Genomic DNA, 21,919 nt, shown 5'->3' on the forward strand with positions numbered 1-21,919 from the left:
TGGGCTGCCTTGAATTTTTCATCACCAAATTAATTAGTCTGCCACCTTTTTTGATTTAGTTTTTGTTGTATGTTTAGTTTTTGTTTCTTCCCTTTTTATTAGTATATGTTTAGAATGATAATATATTAATTGTGGGAAATGGATAAATATATATGTATTGCATCTTGATCCTTTTTACTTTCCCTTTCCTTCCCTCTCTTTAAATTCAGCCTCAATAAAATCTTAGGACATGGACAAAATATAGATGTATTCTTTGTCAGAAATGAAACCTGCCCTGGGTTTTGTACATGGAGCTACAAGATTTAATGTTTGCCCTGGCCTGTAGTCCAATTTCCAATACAGTCTTCATTCCCACCTGAAACCTCAAGATCCTGGTCTTTGCTCTTGGCATTCTGGCCTTCTAAGCTCCAACCAGAATCAGTGATTAAGCTCTGCTTTCAGCATTCTGGGCTTTTTATAGCTGCCATTGCCAGACCTTCCCAAACTCCTCCCACAAACTAGATCCCAAGGCTTCTAAACTACATGCTCTGGTACAAGGAATAGCCCTACTTCCACTACCAGTTTTCTGTATTAGTCACTTTTCTGTCACTGGGACAAAATACACATCTGCAACTTAAAGGAAAGAAAGTTTATTTTAATTCACATTTTGCAGTGCTTTAGGAAATAATACTGGAGATCAAATATGAAAAATATTATGTCTCCCAACCTGTTAACTGTATAATACACTGAGTTCTTGTTCTCTAGAAATAAAGAATGAGTCCTAGGAACGATGGAGGTTAAGAGTAGGAAGATATTTTTTGATAGGAAAGCTCCTGAGGGGCAAGAGGGGACCCAAGTGGGTAGCCCAGAAACCCCACTTCACAGAGTTTTATAGGATGATACCCACATGGGTATATAATCCATGATCCTCCAATAAGGTTACAAGTACAGTCACTCAGATAATAGTGGTCCAATTAGGAAACAAGTCACATAACAAGTATAGATGGAAAGAACAAAGATCCTCCTAGGAAGTGGTTGGTCCAGAGGTCTGGTCACCCACCATGTGGTTGATGTCTGTTTAGATTTCATTTAGGCCCAGTGTTTGTTCTTTGAGGAAATGTATAGGTCTGTGTCATCTTGTCTTTATCTTAAGGCCTGCTTTCCAACCAATATGTCCCTGGTGCCACTGTAATATGTTTTACCTTTGTCCTAACCCTCTCGAAAACCTAGCCCTATCTGACTGCCTGTAATATTTCTACCTAGCTCATCTATCTGTAATAAGAGATTAGTGCTTGGTTGGTTGGTTCCAGTGCAGACACAGCGTGGCAGAGGGGCATGGTAGAAGAAAGCTGCTCAATCACTGGCAGCCAGGAAGCTGAAAAAAAAAAAGGGAGGCGCCAGGGACAAGAATACACCCTTTCAAGTCTCATTCTTGTGTGACCTTCCCCCTCTGACAAGGCCCCACCTATGAACCTTAGACTTTTAGGGGATTATTAGATTTAAACAAGTCTCTTTGCCTTGTTTCAGTCCAGGATATTAGTAATTCTATTTCCTGTATGACATTTAGTATAGAACTTGTAATTCTTCAATCTAATTACCTTTTTAAATTTTCTTTCCATTGATAGATTATAGATTTCTAGAGAATTGAGTGTGTGTGTGTGTGTGTGTGTGTGTGTGTGTGTGTATGTATGTATGTCTTGCTTACACATATGTCTTGCTTCCTGTTGCATTAAGAACACCTAATGTACATTTGGCATATAGGAGGCCCTCAAATATTTGTTGACTTAATGGATATTTATTAAATTTAAAAGACAAATAATGATTTGATATCCATATCTTTTTATTTGAGATGATGTGCTTGTACTTGGATCAAAATTAATGATTTGTCTTTTTATTCCTTCCATGCTTTTTACCAAGAAATGATTTAATATAAAGGAAAAATAGTGGTAGGCAATAAATTGTAACTAGGAATATTATGTGGGATGTGTGTGTGTGTGTGTGTGTGTGTGAACTGCACTGGTCGTAAGCAGTTGTTAGAGGTGGGTACAAATCTTTGGAGGACTGTGTGACAGAGACTGCTAGTTGTCCACCCTTAGCATTTCTTCCCCTCTATTGTAATACAGTACCTGATTGTCTTGCTGGGCAAATGCCTACAATTAATAAAGGTTATATTTACTAGACTGTCTTGCAGCTGGGTATGATTATATGATTATGTTCTGTGACACTGGATATAAGGGAATGTGATATATACACTATATGTAGAATGAATGAGACCTGAAGAAGCCATCTTAGACCACAAAGTGACTATGCAGACAAGTCTTAACAAGATACAGTGAACCTGAACCTTTGATACACCATGGAGTACCAACAAGCCCTGGAGCACTGACTAGGATTTTTGCTTGAGAGGAAATAAACACCTGTATCGCTTAAGCAGTTGTTATTTTGGATTTCAGGCACTTGCAACTGAACCGGTACAACTATCAAAACTTCTTTGACAGATGGATCTTATTATACCCTGCTGGGAATTCTTTCCTACTCTCCTGCTGGGATATCATTGCTTCTTAGGCGAATGTAAATCTCCAGCTTAATATGAGTTGTAAAAGCGCCCCAACAAACTGTTTTGATTTTACATCTTCATTGGATTTGGGAATGTGTGCTCTAAAAAGGAAATAAAAATAAAAGAAAGTTCATAGAATCAACAAAGAACTTGAGCAGGAGAAGGGAGAACCTACTCAATAAAGAATTTAAAAGCAAGATATAGCTTCTTTAAGTCACTTGACAAATCACCTGGATCCAGAGATGAAGTCTGATGTATGTATCTACTTAATTTAAAATTACACCAACAATCTGCTAATTGACTAATACACAAACTTTAAAAGTTAGTTTTGTTCCTCCTCCCAAAATTAAATGATAAAAACATTCCTAGAAAAATAAACCAAACCTTGTTACAGTAATTTAATCCTTAAGTCTGAATCTTCAGCAAGTTCTCTTTCATAAACCTTATGGGTACAGAAGATACTTAGTAAGTGCAGGGCACTTAACAAAGTATTTTAATGTAAATAGCAAATAGTATAAAATGGTTGTCAAAATATGTGTTAACCGACAATATGTACCTTTTTTTAAAAAAATGCTTATGCTGCGACAGATTTTGTTTCTAGATGAATTCATGGTTACGGGAGATAATAGTTTTCATTTAGAATTAAAAATTTATATTCAAAAATGAAATCATTAAATTTGACATAGCTTTACTATACAGCCATAAAAATAATATGAAAAAGTAAAATTGGCCAAGATAAATGGAAGATAAGTAAATCTAGTAAGTAATTTGAATGCTTAAGTGAATCTAGTATATGTGAGAAGTTATTTAAATGGTAAATGAAGATAGACTATACAACAAAGAAATGATACTGGAGCAACTAGATAGCCATCTGAAAAAAATTGGATTTTTGCCTCACATTGTGTATTAAAATAAATCCAAATGTATTGTAGAGTTAGATTTTTTAAAAAATGAAATAAAAACCAGGGTTGGTGACACACCTGTAACTCAGCAAAGCTCTCTAGGAGGATTTGAAGTTTAAGCCTAGCCTGAGTGATTTAGCAAGACTTTGTCTCAAAATAAAAATTTTTTTAAAAAAGGGCTGGGGATGTGGCTCAGTGAGAAGGCCTGGGACTCATTCCCCAATACTGCCAAAAAACAGAGGAATCCAAAATAAAATAAAATAAAATAAAAACCTTCAGATTGAGATGAGATCTTACTACTATGGAAAAACCATAAAAGAACAAAAAAATAAAAATTTTGCACATAAAACAACAAAAACTTCTGCATGGAATTTTTTTAAAAGACCATAATCAAAATTAAGAAACAAAAAATATTTAAAAGGTCAAATATAGTCAGAGAGTTAAATTCTCTTACGTATAAAGGACTGGAGAAATCAGTACTAAAAGGACAATCCTTTAGAAAAAAGTTAGTGAAAGATGAATAAACAGGTCACAAAAGAGGACATACAGATGGGTTAAAACAGAAAATTTGACCTTTACATACAACAGAGAAACAAATTATCCTACAGAGAGATGCCATCCCATTTTTCAGATTTCTGGAACTCCTAAAATTTCATATTATTGAGGATGACTTTGTGTGTATAAACAGGCATTATTGTGGACTGATAGTAGGGATATATTATTTTAATTTCTATGATAGGCAATTTTTAAATAGCTGTTAAAATTGTAAAAATATATACTATGAGCTACTAGGCTGACATTTAGAAATGCATATTATAAAAGTACATGTATGAAATAACATACGAGATTGTCAATTGTAGTATGTTTGTGACAAAAAAACTATATTTTAGTGTCAAGCAAATATTTGGAAATAAATGATAAACTCATAATGGAATATTAGTTGCAAAACAGAGTGAGGAAGCTCTATGTCTGACATGGAAAGATTTCTTAAGATATATTGTAAAGTGGAAAAAACTAGGCTTTGAGCCATATGAAATATATATACATCATGTGTACATTAAAAGGGTTTGGAGAATATGTAGCCTTATATAGCTGTATTAAAAGAATATATTTTATAAGACTTATAGTTTTTCATCTTGTATCTTTAGCTATCTTTGGCTGTCTTTAATGATAAACTATTAATGATGTTTATATATTTTCAAGTAGGCATCCCTACAAGGACTGAAGTAGGTCAGGGCTGGCTAGGCACAGATGATTTTGTGCAAATTAAAAAGGAAGCTTTCTTCTTTAACAACCTATATTTCGGTATCTTAAAAAATCAGTATAATATTTTGACTTTGTTTGCGCAAAGCACTTGGAAGCTACCCACCAGAAAATTTTAATGAAAATGTTAAAGGATTTCTTTTTAGAAATTAAAGACTGAGATTTTTGTTATATATTAAGGCCTTTTCTGTATGAAATTTTACTTATCCTTCATATCATTATGATTTTCTAATAATAACTTCATGAAACAATAAATAGAAAAATTGTGATTTTATGATAACTATACTTAATAGTGTAGTGTTGGAGTGTTTGGTTTTTATTAAGATTACTTGTTTTTTAGGTAAAAATTTATGACTCATTAAAAGATTAATGTAACATAATGGGTATAGTTCATGATTTTCTTTTGAATTCTGAGTTATTTATCCTACAATATTTAATTATTTAGAAGTGTAAAGTTAATGATATTCTTTTACTAAAACTACATACATATATTTACATACATTATTCTATATTTAAATTATATGCCATTTGCCTATATGTTTAAATTTTTAGTAAAATATATGTATGTTTGCATACAGGGTTGTATTCATATATGCATATGTGTCTGTTTAAAAAAAAAAAAAAGAATAGAAGGAATTAGACCAAATTGTAGTATCTTTCAGAGGTAGGATTTCAGATGATTTGAAAACATTTTAAAATTTTCTGTGTTTTTGTTTTCCCACTTTTTACTGTAATTATATATTTATGGTAGATGTTTTAATTTTGTTTCGCTAAGAATTTTTACTGAAGCATTTTTTTTCCCCTTCATGAAAAGAGTTTTTCAGCTTATATCTTTAATGGATACTGGATTGCCTCAATGTTCTAATGAGAAAATAGAGCTTGCAGTTCTGTGGTTCTTGGATCAGTTTCGTAAAACATATGTTGGTGATCAGCTTCAGAGAACCTCAAAGGTAGGTTTTTACTACAAGAGATTTTTTAAAAATGTTATTAGAGATGAAGAAAGATGTATACATGTACTAGCTGTGAGCTGAATAATTATCTCTACAAAAGAAATTTAATTGATTAATTTAATTGATAATTTGGTGTTAAAAGACAATGTGAAATTATCTGCTTATTTTATTCCTACTTTACCATTTTCTTGAAAATTGATTGGAAGAGAAGTAGCAAATAGTTTTTACTTGGATAGCCATTAACTAGTTAAAAATGAACTCTTTAATGGATTTTGCCTTTTATATTTCTAGATTGGAAACAAGATTTGTTCTTTTAGTAACTTTGAAAGGTTTTTTGGACACTTATTTATGTGATTTTTCAGTATATTTCACTCATTCCTTGGCATTTTTATATGATAAAGAAAGGATAGGACAATTTGGATGTTTATTTGTCATGCTGCAGTCACATAGGGAAAACTTATAATACGATAATTGAAAGTTTAACATCAGGAAATTTAGATGAGTTGATCTTGGGGCAGATGAGAAATCATTGAGGATATTTATATGAACCTTAACTAAATACTTAGTTGTATACTGAGCCTCTGTTTTCATGAGTTCCACATCTGTGGATTTAATCAAGTATAGATTGAAAGTATTTGAACATCAAATTTCATTTGTACCAAACTTGTCATTCCCTAAATAGTGCAGTCTAGTAACTACTTATATAGCACTTACAGTGTATTAAGTATTACAGGTAGTTGAGATGATTTAATGTATGTGAGGGAATGTGTGTAGGCTGTACGCAAATACTGCACTATTTTATTTAAGACAGTTAAACATCTAAGGATTTTGGTAATAGATGTTGAGAAATGAATATATCGCCCTAAGATCGGTGAGACTTTGTTGCTCTCTTCTTTCTAGACTAGTAACTGTTTCTAAAACTTCTAAAAGAAGTTTAAAGCATATTCTTAATCTCATTTAGATTTGTCTTAATGATGTTAAAGGATTTCTTATTGGAAAATCCTAAAATAAATATTTTATACTCATTTGAGCTTTCTTAATCCTCAGAAATTTAGTTTAAACTTCAGTTTACTTAAAATCTCATGATGTATAAAAACTTGAAAAAATACTTGGTTTTAAGATTATCCTTTAGTTTATTTCAGGTAAAATTTCCTATGCTATATAATGAAGTAATATAGCTTGATATTACCATTGTCAAGTACACTGATATTTTATTGCCATTTAGGATTAATATCAATAAACTCCTAGAGTTTAACTGCTATTGAATGAGATAATTAGAAAGAAAAAGGAATAACTAGAAATAAGTGTTTTAGGTTGTTGATAAGACAAATTAAAACCAAGCACAAATTACATACTGTAAAATTTATATGAAGTACCTCTTTTCAACTCCCAGATGGGTTACTCAAAGATTGAATATAAATCAAATTATTATGGATTATCTTACTTAATGTACTGAAAGAATTTGTTATTTTTCTTTTGCAAAAGCCAACATTTTCAAAGCATTACTAATCCAGAATTCATTAGTCCTGAGTCTTATATGGGAACAGTATCATATAGAATAGAAAAGCTTGCTAATTACTGTCTTTAAACTATTTGGAAAGAAATATATAACATGAGACTAGTTGTTTTAGAACACTGGTATTTTGGATTTTTTTCAAAAACTTACAATATATAAATTTTAATGTAGGGTGATTGCAAAAACAGTGAATTTTAGATAATCTTAGATTATTTGTTTCTCCTTTTTCAAAAAGCTTATATTTGAGTAAAAGTAACACATCCTCAGACTGAGGTTGATTCTCTTATTATACCATTTTATAACATACAGCGCATGCATCTTACCCTCTTATCAAAAGGATTTATTGCTAGTGTGACTTTATTTCTAAGGTAATTTATTGCATAACCTTGAAGTAAAAATTTCTAGTTTTCTGGTTTATCTTCTGATCTCTCAGTTGGAGTCATTTTGGGGGTTTGTAATAAGTTCCCTGTCATTTTTTCAAGAACGCTGTACCCCTTTTTATTCTTTACAGTAAGTTTGCGAAATTGGTATTACTATTCCCATTTTACTAAAGAAGGAACAGGTTCTAAGACATTTAATCAGTATTGTATATAGTCAGCAGACCATTTCCTTGGGTGCTGCTTTTGTAAGTTCAACCAATTGCAGAGCAAAAATATTCAATAAAGAATATTCTGTGCATCTGTACAGAACGTGTAGACTTTTTTCATGTCATAATTCCCTAAACAGTACATTATAACAACTATTTGCCTAATTTAATTGTATTAGATATTAAAAGTAATTTAGAAATGATTTAAATCATACAAGAGGATGTGCATAGGTTATATGCAAATATGTCATTTTATATAAGTTACTTGAGCATCTGCAGATTTTGGTTTCCACAAAAAGTCCTATTCCCCACACATACCCAGGGATAAAATTTACTCTCTTCTGGCAATTAACCAAGGAAAAGTAAGTGGGAATGATTTCTTGGTAGGTGTATTACTGATTTCAAATTGTGGTAAGAAGGAGGATGGTATTGGATATTAGTAATTGAATAATATTTAACAATTAGAGTGCACTTATTTTGTACTAGGAACTGTGCTAAGCACTTTTAAACATTATCTTAATTGTATCATAAGAGTGTGATTTAAAAGGTTCTTCCTTATCTCTTCTGCATATTTTATCTGCTTCCTATTTCATTACTTCATTCTTGCATTGCATACTTCGTGTAAACTAAACCTTTTCAACTTCTTTGAACAGTTTTATTCTCTAATTCTGAATAGTAGAATGAAATGTTCCTGACTTTATGAAAGGCACTTTAAAAAAATTCCAACTCTTGCTTCTCTGCTTTATTGTGTTAATGTCTCCTCACATCAGGTACTTTATTCACTCAAATTTCTGGGACAATTCCTTTGTCTGTGGTCTGGCACCAATATATCCCCTATTTTATTAGCACTTTTTACAATGCAGTATAATTATTTACTAATAAATATGTATGGACTGTAATTTTTGTTAGAACTGTTTTGGCTTTATGTATTTTTATCTCCAAGGGTCTGGCATGTGGCTTGTATGTTTTTTATTAATTTGAATATATTTAGTATGTAGGAAATGGGTCTAGATCTTATGTTTAGTATTTTCCAGGTGCATTCTTGAGTTGGAATATGATGCTTATCTGAGTAAAATAAATACTTACAAATATGGTACGGTGTTTATTAGCATCTTGAAAGTTTGATAAAAATCTATGTATATACATATATGTAAATAACAATATAATTTATACAAATACATACTTCATGAATGAAGGTGGAATCCTTGAACAATTCTCAGTGGTGTATATGTTAGAAGTGTATCTCATAAGAAAGAAAATTCATAAGTAGGCACTGATTGAATAGTTTATCCCGATTGCTCAGAATTTGGCAAGCATTGTCTGATTTCATACTTTAAAAAATACAGTGAAAATAGTTACAGTATTTTATTAACACTTTCCCTTCTTATAGACATGGATGAGGTTTTGAATCACTGTGTTTAAGTGGTTGAACTTGAGCTTAAACTCAAATACTCAACTCCTGAATCTTTGCTTCTAACCACTTTACTGTATTGCCTTCTGTTTTGTATTTGATTAGGAGAGGGTCCACTGCTATTCCACTAAAATTTTGAATGATCCCTTCAAACACCACAGGTTTTGAAGAGAAATTTCCTGTTTCATCAAACTCTGTCCTTTTTTTTTATATTGCTAGTATAGTAATCTTTTCTTTATTAGAGAGTTAAGAGAATATGTACTACAAACAGGTACCAATAAAAATTTTAAAAAGAAAGCAAGAGAATAATACAGTGAATGATCATATACCTATTATACCACTTTGTTAGTTCTTAATTCTTTGCTATATTTGCCCCAGTTGTACTTAAAATTGAACATTGACAATCCTTTGGCTGTCCTGTTTCTTTACGTGTTGCTCAGAAATAATAATTATCCTAAATTTAGTGTTATTCATGATTTTTTTCATGTTTCTATACATTTATAAACAAAATATAATGCTCTTAGCTCCATATAAGAGTGCTCTGGGAGCGGGGATTTAGCTCAGTGTTACCTTCGCCTGCTTCGCAAGTGCAAGGTCCTGAGTAGGATTCCCTGGGAACGCCCCCTCAAAAAAAAAACAAAAAGCCCACATGAATTAAATGAAGGAAAGATTTATTAAAAAGAAAAAAAAAGAGTGTTCTGCATTTGGAATGCTCAGGAACTTTTTTCTTTGTTTTTGGTTCCAGGGATCAAACTTGGGACCTTGTGCTTGGGAGGCAGGCAGTGAAACTACTGAGCTGAATCCCCTACAGGAACTTTTTTTGATCAGTACTGCTTTTGTGATTTATCCATGATGGTACATGTTATGGCTTGTATTTTCGTCCTCGCAAAGCCTCACACAGTCATAAGTGGGCTTTTCAGAGGTGTCTGGCTCTAAGAGTGTGTGATGCTGGGATCAAGGATGTGATGCTAGATTTCAAAAATTCTCATTTCCCTCTTTGTTTCTATTTTGCTTTTCTCCACTGTAGTCTATTTTTCATATTGCTGGTGTAGTAATCGTACCTTCACTAAAAAGTACTAGATGCTGGAATTTATTTGTGGTGCAATGCTAGGATTAAGGGTGTGAGTACTACCTCCTCCCCCAAGGGTGAATAGTCTGGATATAATATAAGAGACAGGAAGAGGGCTGCTGTTGTTGTTGCTGCTTGTTGCTTAGTGCTGCTTTGCTGCACTCTGCCATGCCACCTTGCCTTGGAGCCAGCTGATTATGGATTAAAACCTCTAAAAACTATGAGCTGAAATAAACTTATCCTCCTTAACTTTGGGTGTTGGGTATTTTTGTCTCAGCAATGAGAAAAGTAAGACAATACCTGCCGTTCTAAATAATTAATTATTGAATGGGTTTGCAATATATTATTATGCCATTATATACTTCATTTTTTTCTGATAGGTTATTTCTAGTTTTGCAAACCCTACTGCAGTAAGCATCCTTGTACCCATCCTTGCATTCATATAAGAGTTTAATGAAGATAAATAACATGAATAGACTTGCTGGGATATCGAATATGTATATATATCTTTAGCTTTACGAGATTATCAAGTTGAGTATTTATTTTCCCTTCCCCGGGTACGTTTTTCCGTTGTTCTGTATTGTCATAATACATGCTTTTATCAGACTTTCAGTTTTGCTAGTCTTTAGGTAATACATTTCATCCCGTACCTGTGCTTAAAACTTCTTTATTGTTGTCACATTATTTACAAAATAAACTCCTATTTGTGGTCACACTTTGTCTGTTTTGGCAGTCTTTTGATTCTTCATTCCACTCCGTGACTGATCTTTATGTACTGTATGTGTTGCTGCCTTTTCTCTCTCATTTCTATTCCTATTCATTATTTAGTAGCTTTTAGTAAATTCTATGTATTAAGGCCAAAAACATGAAGGAAAGTAGTATGGCCCCTCTCCCCAGTGAAGTTTTTAATAAAGAGGAACATGGACAAATAAAATGATTATAAAATGTATCCATTTATGTTTTCAAAATATGATAGAAAAAGTAAGAGACAAACTCCTAAATACACACTGGTAGGAGATTTGATTTCCTCTATGTGAAAATTTGAATTATGACTACATACCTTACAAAACTTGATTCTGAGTAGGTTAAAGGACTCTAAATATAGAAAGCAGGAGATTTTTTAATAATGGGGGGGAAGAATTTTTTTTTAAGGTATGAAGAACCCAAACTTCAGATCTAAAAGTTGATGAGTTATACCCATATTAATAGTTAAAGTGCCTATGAATTAAAATTCACCATAAAAGCCTGGCATGGTAGCACATGCCTGTAGTCCCAGCACTCGTGAGGCTGAAGCAGGAGGATCGCTGTGAGTTCAAGACCCACCTGGGCTGCATCTTGGGCTACATAGTGAGTTCCAGATCAGTCTCAACTACATAGTGAGACTGTATCTCAAAAAATAAATAAATAAATAAATAAATAAAAATAAAGTAAAAGGAATAGTCAGACTGGGGAACATGCATGTAACTTGAAAGAAATCATTCATTCATTTATATAATTTCTATGAATAAGTCAGAGCAAAACTATCTGGTATAGAAGTAGGATAAGAAAGAAAAGAGATTTCCAAACTGTAGTCTTAACACAATGGAAAAAGAAACTATCCCAAAAGCAAGTAGAAGAAAGGATATAGTAAAAACTACGAAAATTAATGAAACAGATTAAAAAATAGTAGCAATAATCTACAAAACTCAAGCTTTGTGCTTTGTATAGATCAACAAAATCAATTTGCTGGACTGAGAGGAGGAAGAGAGCAAGGGAGCAAGAGAGAGGAAAAGCAGAGGGATGGAGGGGGGGAATGAATTCTCATCGTACATGTTTCTTTAAAGACCTACCTGGTTAATGACATGTGACCTGTCTCTTTTTGTACATTTCTATACATCTTGTTTATAGACCCCAAAAGTCTTTTTTTGTATAATAAACCTTATTTATATAGTACTGTACTTTATGCTGATTGTATGTATAGTACTGTAGTTTTATGTTACATATTATAGTACTGCATATAAGAAAGTTTTATTTACAGTACTGCACACAAATAAAACACAGTCGTCAATTTGGGGTTTCCTTTGACCATTTCTTTGTTCTGAATATTGTAATGTACATACTATATGCAATTCCTCATTTAGTAGCCAATTCATTTAATGACAGGACTAGAACACAATTGTTAAATAATGAATGTCTACACTAAAATTAGGAATAAAATAGTGGGCATTACTACTGATCTTACAGAAATAAAAGGATTAGAATAGGTTGCTATACACAGCTGAATATAAGTAAATTGAGTAACTTATGTGGAATGGAAATTCCAAGAAAGAAAGAAATTCCTGAAACTGACTCAGGAAAATACAGAAATCTGAAAGGCATATAATACCCAAAGAGTTTATAACCAAAGAATACCCACAAAGAATTTGATCATTCCATATAGCCCTCCTAGTGAATTCTACTAAACACTTAAATACGAGATATTTGCAAGTGCTTCGTGCAGGTAGGAGAGAAGGAAACACTGCACTTCATGTGTTGTGATAACAGTACAGATACATCATAATAGATAAAGCAGACCAATATCTCTTGTTAATAAAATAGAAAGAATATTTAAAACTAGCAAACCAAATCTAACATCTTACAGGTAGTTTCTCCACTAAGAGCAAGACAGTGATGTCTGCAATTTTGACTTCTATTAAACATTGTACTGGAGGTCCTGCCAATAAAATAAGCAGCAAAATGAAATTAACAATCTAGATTGGAAAGGAAGAAATAAAATTATCTCTGTTCATAGATGTTATGACCTTGTATGTAGAAAATCTTAAGGATCCATTAGAACTAATAAACAACATCAGTAAGTATGCAAGATAAAACAACACCAGTAGGCCTGTAAGACACAGTATAAAGCTAGGCAAAGTGGTGCGTATCTGTAATCCCAGCATTTAGGAGGGTAAGGTAAAAAAGGAGCACTGTGAGGTCAAGGCCTGCACTACAAATCAAGAACATGTCTCAAAGACAAAAACAACAAAAAGATACAACATTTAAAAACTGGATGAATTTTATGACTTTGAAATGAACAATACCAAAATGAAATAAAACATTCCATTTACAATGATGTCAAAAAGAAATACTTAAGAATGAATTTAACAAAAAAATGTATTTACAATCTGAAGGGCGAAGGGAGGGCAGGGATAAAGAGAAAAAAGAGAACCAAGACCTGTCATGTTAAAGTTACAAGATCCCAATAATGAATGTAACTGTACTGTTTACCTAAAATGTACCAATAAACTTTTTAAAAAAATTACAAGATTATTGAAAGAAAGGAAATTAAATGATGGGAAGAAGGTCCATTGGTCATGGATCAGAAGACTTTATATTGTTAGGATGCAAATCGATCTATATATTTGACACTTTAACAAAATCTCAGATTTTTTTTTTTCAGGAATTGACAGTCTTATTATAAAATTGATATGAAATGAAAGGACCCAAGATAGTCTTGGAAAGGAAATAACATGCAAGAGTTCTGCATCCTAACTTCATAATTCTTTACAAAGCAACAGTAATCAAGACTGTGCTAATAACATAAGAATATATATATATATGAAATATATATATATATACATATATACATATATATACATATATACATATACATATATATATACATATATATATATATATATATATGAAATGAGGTTAAGAGTACAGGTGTAAATCCTTACACTTATATCTAGCTGATTTTTTACAAGGGTGCCAAGATAATTCAGTGGCAGAAGAACAATCTTGAGTACATGGTGCTAGGACAACAGATATTCAAGTGCAAAAGAATGAAGTTGGAACCCTGGCTCACACCTTATATAAAAATTAGCCAAAGAGCATAAGCCTAAATGTCATAATTAAAAACATAAAGCTGTTAAACAGGTCTTTGGGTTGAACAATATTTTTGGGTTTGTTGGTTTTTGCATACAATACCAAAAACAAGCAGTCAAAGGATAGATACATTTGCAGCTTATCAAAATGAAAAACTTCTGTGATTTAAAGCATAATTCAAAGAAAATGAAAACAACCCTCAAGAATGGGAAAAGATACTTGGATGTAGAACATATGAATAATTATTACAGCTCAACAATAAAAATTAAAACTCAATCTAGCTGGGCATGGTGGTGCATGCCTGTAATCCCAGCACTCGGGAGGCTGAGGCGGAAGGATCACTGAGTTCGAGACCAGCCTGGGCTACACAGTGAGTTCCAGGTCAATCTCACTACATAAGAGAGACTCTGTCTCAAAAAAATCTGAAAGTGAATAAAGTGTACTGTGGAGTGGAGATGAATCTCAATAGTAGAATACTTTCCTCGTGCAAGCCCTTATGTTCAGTCCCTAGCACTGGGGGAAAAGAAAAGGAAAATACCTAAATAGGCATTTCTCCAAAGAAGATACACAGGTGGCCAATAAGAATATGGAAAGACTTTAGTAATTAGTTATTGTTAGCATTATTAGTTATCGGGATTGCTAGCTATCCACTCTGTAGGATGATTTTAATAAAAAGACCTAATAAGTATTGCTTAGAATATGGAGAAGTAGGAAGCTTCATATGCTGCTGGAGGGAATATAAAATGCTATAGCCCAATTTGGAAAACAGTCCATGAGTTGTTAAAAAGTTAACCATAAAATGAAATGATGTTGCATACCTATAATCCCAGTGCTGTAAGAGGATAAAGCAGAAAGATTGCAAGTTCAAGCCTGGCCTGGATAAGTTAGCATTTTAATAAGACCCTGTACTTGATAACAAGGCAAGAATGGGTCTGGGCATGTAACTCAGAATGAAGGTTATCAGAAAATGTAAAGACATCCTTACTCCTGGATAAGAAGAACCAATACACTAAAAATGGCCGTAGTTCCAAAATTGCTATAGAGATTTAGTGCAATCCCAGTTGAAATTTCAATAATGTACTTCACAGAACTTGATAAAACAACCAAAAATTAATTTGGAACATAAAGAGACCTGTAATAGTAAAAGCAATTCTAGGCAATGTAGACACGATAGGGGGTATCACACTTCCCACCTTGAAACTACTACAAAGCTACTGTGATAAAAATAGCATGGTACTGGCAAAAAAACAGATCCAAGGATCAGTGAAACAGATTAGAAGATGCAGAAATAACTCCAGACATAATCAGCTGCCTCATCTTTGACAAAGGAGCCAAACACCCTCAATGGCGGAAAGATAGCCTCTTTAATAAACGGTGATGAAAAAATTGGATTTTAACCTGCCAAAGATTAAAACTAGACCATGCATTAAGCTAAAATTGAAATGAAAGATGTAAATATAAAACAGAAACACTAAACTGGCTGTAAGAGCTTAGGTAGAACTCTTGAAGACATTGGTGTAGGAAAAGACTTCATAAACAAAACTCTGTCACAAATGAATTAGCACAAAGAATTAACAACTGGGATCTCATCTTATTAAAAAAGCTTCTGGACAGCAAGAGAAACTACCAACAGAGTGAAGAGACAACCCACAGTGTGGGGGAAATTTTTACCAACTGTTCCTCAGACAAAGGACTGCCATCTAGAATATATAATGAACTTTAAAAAATCAAACCTCCCAAAATTTATAAACACAATGCAAAAACAAGCATCTTACATAGACATTTCTCAGACAAGTAAAAGCGGCAAATAAACATGAAAAAAAATGTTTAATATCAGTGGTCATTTGAGAGATGCAAATGAAAACAATGCTGAGGTTCTGCTGCATTCCAGAAAGAAAGATTATCAAATCAACCAGTAACAAATGCTGGTGGGATGTGGGGAGAAAGGAAACCTCTGCTGTTGGTGGAAGTGTAGACTGGTGTAACCACTATGGAAATCAGTATGGAGATACCTAAAAAACTAGGATTAGAGGTCCCATTTTACCCAGCTGTTACCCTGCTGGGTATCTTCCCAAAATAAAAGAATCACCACAGATATATATATATATATATACACACACCCATGTTTATAGTGCCTCAGTTTGTGATAGCTAAAACTTGGAAACAGCCCTATTGCCCATCAGCTGGAGAATGGATTTTTTAAAATGTTTTTTTAAAAATGGAGTACTACTCAGTCATAAAGAATGAGAAACGAGAGCCATTTTTTAACTAAATAGATGCACATTGAGGTAAAACTCTGAAGTGAAATAAATAGGTCATGTGTGTAAATACCAAATAGTTTCTGTGGTGTGAGAAACTGAAAGTGTGAATAAGGATCAAAATGTATAACAGATAATGTGAAGTAGGAAGAAAAGGTTGAAAGGTGAAGGAAAGGGGTAGGGAAAAGGAAAGAAGGGAAAGGAATAAATACAAGAAAAGAAAAAAACATCCAAATTGTCAATATACGTAAAAAATGTTTAATAGTGTTCATCATGCTCAGAGAAATATTAAGAACTAAGTGAAATAGCATTGCACAACTGACAAAATGGCTAAATTTACGATTGATAAAACGAAGTCCTGATGCTGTGGATGATAGGACACTACCCTTCATATCTGGTGAGAATGTAGACTGCCTCAGCTATTGTGGAAAACTATATAATAATGTCTGCTAAAGCTAAACATAGCCTACCTTATGTTTCATCAGTTCTCAGAGATGTGTATGTAGAAGAAAATGAGTTTATATTTTTACCAGATTGACAAATGTTCTTAGCAGCTTCATTTATAATATCAAAGAACTGGAAATAACCCAAATATTCACCAACAGACAAATGTATAGATAAATTCATCTATAGGCTTAGGCATACAATGTAATGTTACACAGCCTTTGAAAAGAAAAAAAACTAGACAAAAAATTTGGTTGAGTTTATGATGATTTATAGTAATTTAGCTATGATGAATTGCAAAGTCAGACACAAAAGTGTACATATCTTATTATTTCATTTATTAACTTCAGTGACAGTCAAAACATGGTGACAGAAATCACAATGTGGTTACTTTTGAGTGGGAAGAATATATTGACTGGGAAAATAAACAAGGGACCCTTCTGGGGAGCTTACAGTATTTTATTATGATAGGGCTTATATGTGTGCATACATATGTAAGGATTGATGAACTCATGATGTATGCACTTTATACCTCAAACAAAAAAAATTTTTTTTTGTACCGGGGATCGAACTCTGGTCCTTGCTCTTGCAAGGCAGGTAGCGGAACCACTGAGCTACATCCCCAGCCCTCAAATTTTAAACAAGTTTATTGATAGAAGCCCATAGTGTAACTGTAGAAAATAAACTTGCCCATCAATAAGAGAATGAATACATTGTGGCATGGGCATATAATGGGGCGTTGTATAACATTGAAAATAAATGACCTAAAATTACATTCATTTTAGGATAAATCCAAGAAAGCCTCCATAATATTGTATGGAAAAGGTTACATAAGGTTACACTGAATATGTTGAGAATATCAAATATGTTAAGAATATCAGATGTTTATGAACTCTATAATAAGAATATATAGATGTACATAGAATTGGTAAACAGTAAATTTAGGATAATACCTATCAGTGACTGAGAAAAGGATTGGGATTAGGGATTAATGCCCATTTCAGCTGTATCTGTACTTTTTTTAGTCTGCATGGTGAGTGTGTGTGAATGTTGATTGTACTGAATTTTGTGCCTTTTTCTGTATTTCAAATGTTTAATAATTTGCAGAAGATATAATTACAGGAATTTTACTTAAAACATAGCAAATCCAGTATTCACATTTATCCCTCACTGTCTTGAAACTCTAAGGAGAATAAAGCAACAGAAGGAAATGCAATTTAAAAGAAAAAAATGAAATATTAGAAGATTAAAGACTAATGAAGCTAGCAATTATATTTGTAAATGGTATCTATCCTAATGAACCTGAGAGAGCTGAACATTAAATTCTTATAGTGAAGAAAGCTAGTGATTATCCAGATGATTTGCACTAAGAACTCTGGAAAAGCTCAAAACTTGGATACACTAAATACTTTCAGTGTGTAACTAAAAATAGAACTGATTTTAAATGTATGTTAGGATTAATGAGATTCCCAAAGCCTGAACCTCATAGAACATACTTAGTCATTCCTTCTTCCAGGTTCTTGTAGAAGACAGTAAAAGTGGTTGTTGTTTAAAGAAAATTTGAATAGCTGGGAATAAGAATGAGACACAAGACTGAAAAACCTCTTAAAATACATTGCAACACTTGCCTATTGTAAACTGTTCGCTAGGCTTAAAACTATAATGTAGAAGTTTGATGAAATGCTTTTGTGATGAAGAAACTTATTTAGAATGAGAGATTTATAGATAAAATATGTGAGATCCTCAATTCAGATTTTTAAATAGTGGGAAAGAAAACACATGGTTAAGTGCAACCCACCTTTTAACTAAAGCACTAGAACTCAAGAAACTATAGCCAGTTCAGGCTGCTGGTTTCTAATTCAGTTGTGTGGATTCTTCCTGAGATCATAAATTTCTACTCAGGAGTTTTACTAATGTATAATTACAGTTAACCAGCATTATCATGGGATAATAAAATACGCTAATTAAAATGTGGTTAGTAGAGCCAGGGATTTAACTCAGTGGTGCCGGTGCCTGCCTTGCAAGCACAGGGTCCTGAGTTCGATCCCTGGTACCAAAAAAAAAAAAATTTTTTTTTTTTGGTTATTAGTTAAATACATTTATCCTACTCAATGTGAAAGATACTTTTTAAGACATTAAAATTCTAATATATATCAGAATATTTCTTAGGGTGATCAGACTTTACTAGTATTTTTTTCTTTCTTTTTGTATCCACCAGTTATTCTCTGGTAGGTATTACTAGTGCTTTCCTTTATTTCATTATGTGGTATTGGCTACCATTTACCATAATCTTAAATATTATCAGTTTCAATTTTAAATAATTATATACTAGATACACATTTTAGCTTCTAACTATTTATCAAATTTGAAAGTTTTGAATTTTACTTTTTTTTTTCTTATTTCCATTTCCAGGGATTGAACTTGGGACTTTGCATTTGTAAGGCAGGCGGCAGAACCACTGAGCTAAATCCCCAGCCCTGAACTTTACTCTTAAATTCCTTTAATAATTGGAGCCAACCATACCATGAACATCAGTTTTGCTTTGGTTGGAAACAAAAACTTATCAGCAAGTAAAATTTCAAAAGTTAGTTAAAAAGTGTTTTTTTTAAACTTTGGAATATATTTTCCTTTCAAAATTTAGCCACAAAAAGCTATTTAATCAATGATACTAATAAAGTATACTATTAATAGAATTTGTCTGTTCTAGCTTTCCAATACAGGATACCAGAAATGGAGAAAGAAACAAATCCATTTTCCTGTTTTAGATTTAAGATTTTAGAGAAGTATTAGATATTGTCTCTCCCTTTTTTCACTGCCGTCTGGACATACTATTTAGTCTGTTACCTCCAAAGAAGTTTCCTTCTAAAGTATCTGTAGCTCTTTTTCTGTGACCACTCAACCTACAGCAGCACGCACGCACACACACACACACACCCCTCAAATGTGCTTTCTTTTCAAGTTCCTGGCATCTACTAGATGTCACTTGGAAAACATTCCTTCCAGTTAAAGGATTTCATACTAATGTATGACTGAATTTACCTATGAAGGAGTTACCTTTTCAAAAGAATATATTTCTTAGTACCAACAAATTCAGGTAGAGTAATAAAGTGAAAAAGTAAAGGCTTTGTTGAGTTAGCGATTGGATAGGAGCACTGTCTTATCTAGGAGTACTTTATTGCCTGTACTTTATTTTGCCTTCATTTTCCTAAATTTATTTCCTAAAAATTTTCAAATTGCTTGTCAGGAAGATTCTCAAGTGATTGGGAAGGTTATGATGTCAGAGGCAGTTAAAGCAGGACAGTAATTTAAAAGGGGGATGGTTGTTCATCCATATTTGCCAAAGAGTTACTTGCTCACTCCTGGCAGAATTGTTAGTTAATTTCCACTCTCAAAAGTGTTCCTGTTTAGAGGTTAAGTTATGTAGTTACCTTACATATAAATCACATTTATAAATAGGAGATTGTAAAAATTCATTAAGAGGAAATACCTTTGTTAAGAGTAAGCAAGGGAACCTCTCACTTTGACTCTGTCTCAATACCTAAATAAAAAGTCTTATTTATAAATAAACATTATGAACTTGTGATCATTGAGTTCTTTGTACCCTTGTGATTCTTTAGAATAACGTGGAACTTGCATTAAGTGCCTGCTGATGTATTTTGAAATTTTGAAATAAAATGGTAATTATCTCAATTTTCTTTTGTATTTAGATTTCTAAGTTGTTCTATGTAATTGCTCTTACCTGATTTCCATCTTTTCTCTTACTATTGATACACATATGAATCAGTAGATGGCATTCTCTCCCTACAATTGTTAGGTTTCCTTGTATAAGTGTTATTAACAGTTGCTGTTGAATTGGGTAAAAAGCATTTCAACAATGAAACAAAAAATATAATAGTAATTTAGACTGCTGTTACCAACAGTACAATCCAATGTTGAAATAACGTTAGCTGCTGTTTCCAGGTACTTGGATATATTTCAGTTCTGGATAAAACATCTCTTTGAAACACAATATTTGGGAAAAGTGTTGAGGAAATTGAGCCACAAGAAAACTGTTCTGTGCATTGAATTTTTACTTTGGTGAAAAATAAGCAGCAGTTTAAAAACATTTTAAATAATAAACATTTAAACATTTTAAATATTCCAATATAACAAATACATCTTGTAAATTATAAGGAAAGTATATCTGTGACACTAAAAATTATATTTTGAATATTGGCTTTGCTATTTGCTTAAGGGTACAGAATTTATGGTTTATATATTAACAGGTAGGATGAATTAATTGGGAAGGGATGTAGAGAAATTGTGTTTATAAAGGGCTTATCTGAATATTGATATAAAAGATCTGTAGTAGATATAGTATATGATACTAAAGGGAAAAATCTCTGATCAAGCAGTTTAGCAGTATAAACATTAATGGATTATAAAAACCATCAAGAAAGAAAACTTAACTAGATCAAATAATCACAAAAAATCTGATAACTTTATATAGTACATTGCAGCTCGTGAATAAAGTTTGAAAAGTTTTAAAACATTTAACAGAGAAAATCCCAAATCTTTTTTGAGTATTTTATGCTTTTACAGCCAATCTTGTTTTCTTCCTATTCCAGCCACTATCCTGGACTCTGAAAGAATGCAAAGATAACTATTCTTCATGTTTGCTTCATGAAATGCATGCTTAGATGAGTCTTTAATTTGTATTTTATTTTATGACTATAAATTCTGAAACGTAAAAAAAAAAAGATGTGTGTAGAAATACACAATGTAAAACTGTATACACATTTTCATTATAAATGCCATTTTTAAAATTGTTCTCTTAAGTAGTTTGATAATTAGTTTTGAAGAAATAAAGTGATAGGTAATTTCTTGTGACGGAAACTCATAAATTTTGTTGCATGTATATTTATTCCAAGCCCTGATGTTTATAATTATTTTAGCCTAAGAAATTGAAGGAATAAGAATAAATGAGGGTGGGCTGGGGATTTGGCTCAGTGTTTCTACTGCCTGCCTCACAAGCGCAAGGGCCTGAGTTCAATCCCGGAACCAAAACAAAACAAAAAAGAATAAATGAGGGCCAGGGATTTAGCTCAGTGGCATTGCATTGAGTTTGATCACCCATACCAAAAAAAAAAAAAAAAAAA

General features: G+C 32.5%; 1 protein-coding gene across 1 annotated transcript in view; it reads left to right on the plus strand.

The window, feature by feature from the left end:
- Positions 1-21,919, plus strand: part of Ranbp17 (RAN binding protein 17) — a gene marked incomplete at its 5' end in the record, with an annotated part of 334,601 nt that overhangs the window by 68,554 nt on the left and 244,128 nt on the right. The window contains one exon of the mRNA XM_033761473.1: positions 5,516-5,651. Within this exon, the coding sequence (XP_033617364.1) occupies positions 5,516-5,651 (136 nt within the window). The remainder of the gene's footprint in view (positions 1-5,515; positions 5,652-21,919) is intronic.

Source organism: Fukomys damarensis, unplaced genomic scaffold (genome assembly GCF_012274545.1).
Source record: "Fukomys damarensis isolate Sample0158 unplaced genomic scaffold, DMR_v1.0_HiC HiC_scaffold_9, whole genome shotgun sequence".
NCBI classification, from domain to species: Eukaryota; Metazoa; Chordata; class Mammalia; order Rodentia; family Bathyergidae; genus Fukomys; species Fukomys damarensis.